This window comes from Oncorhynchus kisutch, unplaced genomic scaffold (genome assembly GCF_002021735.2).
Source record: "Oncorhynchus kisutch isolate 150728-3 unplaced genomic scaffold, Okis_V2 Okis07a-Okis12b_hom, whole genome shotgun sequence".
Taxonomy (NCBI): Eukaryota; Metazoa; Chordata; class Actinopteri; order Salmoniformes; family Salmonidae; genus Oncorhynchus; species Oncorhynchus kisutch.
The window spans coordinates 14,078,564-14,081,063 of record NW_022261984.1 but is presented as its reverse complement, the minus strand read 5'-3'; the positions used below and the strand labels follow the sequence as shown (position 1 = coordinate 14,081,063).

The window sequence follows — 2,500 nt, the reverse complement described above, 5'->3', positions numbered from 1 at the left end:
AACTACACACTGTACGACGTGTGTGTGTGTGTGTGTGTAGTCGTACGGTGTGTGTGTGTGTGTAGTCATATGGTGTGTGTGTGTGTTCCTACCCTGCTGTGTCACTCCGTCCAGTGGTTCCAGGTACAGAGAGTTGAAGAAGACTTCAGGATGAAGGGCAGCTGCTGCTCCGATACAGCTGACTGCTAGAACCTTCACACTGACACGGACCTCTTTATCAGAGACCAGCCCTGCACACACACACACACAGGTCAGAGACACACACACAGGTCAGAGACACACACACAGGTCAGAGAGACACACACAGGTCAGAGACACACACACAGGTCAGAGACACACACACAGGTCAGAGACACACACAGGTCAGAGACACACACACAGGTCAGAGACACACACACAGGTCAGAGAGACACACACACAGGTCAGAGAGACACACACAGGTCAGAGACACACACAGGTCAGAGACACACACACAGGTCAGAGACACACACACAGGTCAGAGACACACACACAGGTCAGAGACACACACACAGGTCAGAGACACACACACAGGTCAGAGACACACACACAGGTCAGAGAGACACACACACAGGTCAGAGAGACACACACAGGTCAGAGACACACACAGGTCAGAGACACACACACAGGTCAGAGACACACACACAGGTCAGAGACACACACACAGGTCAGAGACACACACACAGGTCAGAGACACACACACAGGTCAGAGACACACACACACAGGTCAGAGACACACACAGGTCAGAGACACACACACAGGTCAGAGACACACACACACAGGTCAGAGACACACACACACAGGTCAGAGAGTCACACATACAGGTCAGAGAGACACACACACAGGTCAGAGACACACACACGGGTCAGAGACACACCACACGGGTCAGAGACACACACACAGGTCAGAGACACACACACACAGGTCAGAGACACACACACACAGGTCAGAGAGTCACACATACAGGTCAGAGAGACACACACACAGGTCAAAGACACACACACAGGTCAGAGACACACACACAGGTCAGAGACACACACAGGTCAGAGACACACACACAGGTCAGAGACACACACACAGGTCAGAGACACACACACACAGGTCAGAGACACACACACACAGGTCAGAGAGTCACACATACAGGTCAGAGAGACACACACACAGGTCAAAGACACACACACAGGTCAGAGACACACACACAGGTCAGAGACACACACACACAGGTCAGAGACACACACACACCAGGTCAGAGAGACACACACACAGGTCAGAGAGACACACACACAGGTCAGAGAGACACACACACACAGGTCAAGAGACACACACACAGGTCAGAGACACACACAGGTCAAGAAGAGACACCACACAGGTCAGAGACACACACACAGGTCAGAGACACACACAGGTCAGAGACACACAACACCACAGGTCAGAGACACACACACAGGTCAGAGACACACACAGGTCAGAGAGACACACACAGGTCAGAGACACACACACAGGTCAGAGACACACACACAGGTCAGAGACACACACACAGGTCAGAGACACACACACAGGTCAGAGACACACACACAGGTCAGAGACACACACACAGGTCAGAGACACACACAGGTCAGAGACACACACACACACAGGTCAGAGACACACACACACACAGGTCAGAGACACACACACACAGGTCAGAGACACACACACAGGTCAGAGACACACACACAGGTCAGAGACACCACACAGGTCAGAGACAACACACACAGGTCAGAGACACACACAGGTCAGAGACACACACACACAGGTCAGAGACACACACACACAGGTCAGAGAGACACACACACAGGTCAGAGAGACACACACACAGGTCAGAGACACACACACAGGTCAGAGACACACACACACAGGTCAGAGAGACACACACAGGTCAGAGACACACACACAGGTCAGAGACACACACACAGGTCAGAGACACACACACAGGTCAGAGACACACACAGGTCAGAGAGACACACACAGGTCAGAGACACACACACAGGTCAGAGACACACACACAGGTCAGAGACACACACACAGGTCAGAGACACACACACAGGTCAGAGACACACACAGGTCAGAGACACACACAGGTCAGAGAGACACACACAGGTCAGAGAGACACACACAGGTCAGAGACACACACACACACAGGTCAGAGACACACACACACACAGGTCAGAGACACACACATAGGTCTGAGACACACACACAGGTCAGAGACACACACACAGGTCAGAGACACACACACAGGTCAGAGACACACACAGGTCAGAGACACACACACAGGTCAGAGACACACACAGGTCAGAGACACACACACAGGTCAGAGACACACACACAGGTCAGAGACACACACACAGGTCAGAGACACACACAGGTCAGAGACACACACAGGTCAGAGACACACCACAGGTCAGAGACACACACAGGTCAGAGACACACAAGGTCAGA

The 2,500-nt window shown here is 52.3% G+C and overlaps 1 protein-coding gene across 1 annotated transcript in view; it reads right to left on the bottom strand.

The window, feature by feature from the left end:
* htt (huntingtin) overlaps nt 1-2,500 on the bottom strand; it is a 142,560-nt gene that overhangs the window by 102,975 nt on the left and 37,085 nt on the right. The window contains 1 exon segment of the mRNA XM_031814603.1: nt 93-230. Coding sequence (XP_031670463.1) covers nt 93-230 — 138 coding nt within the window.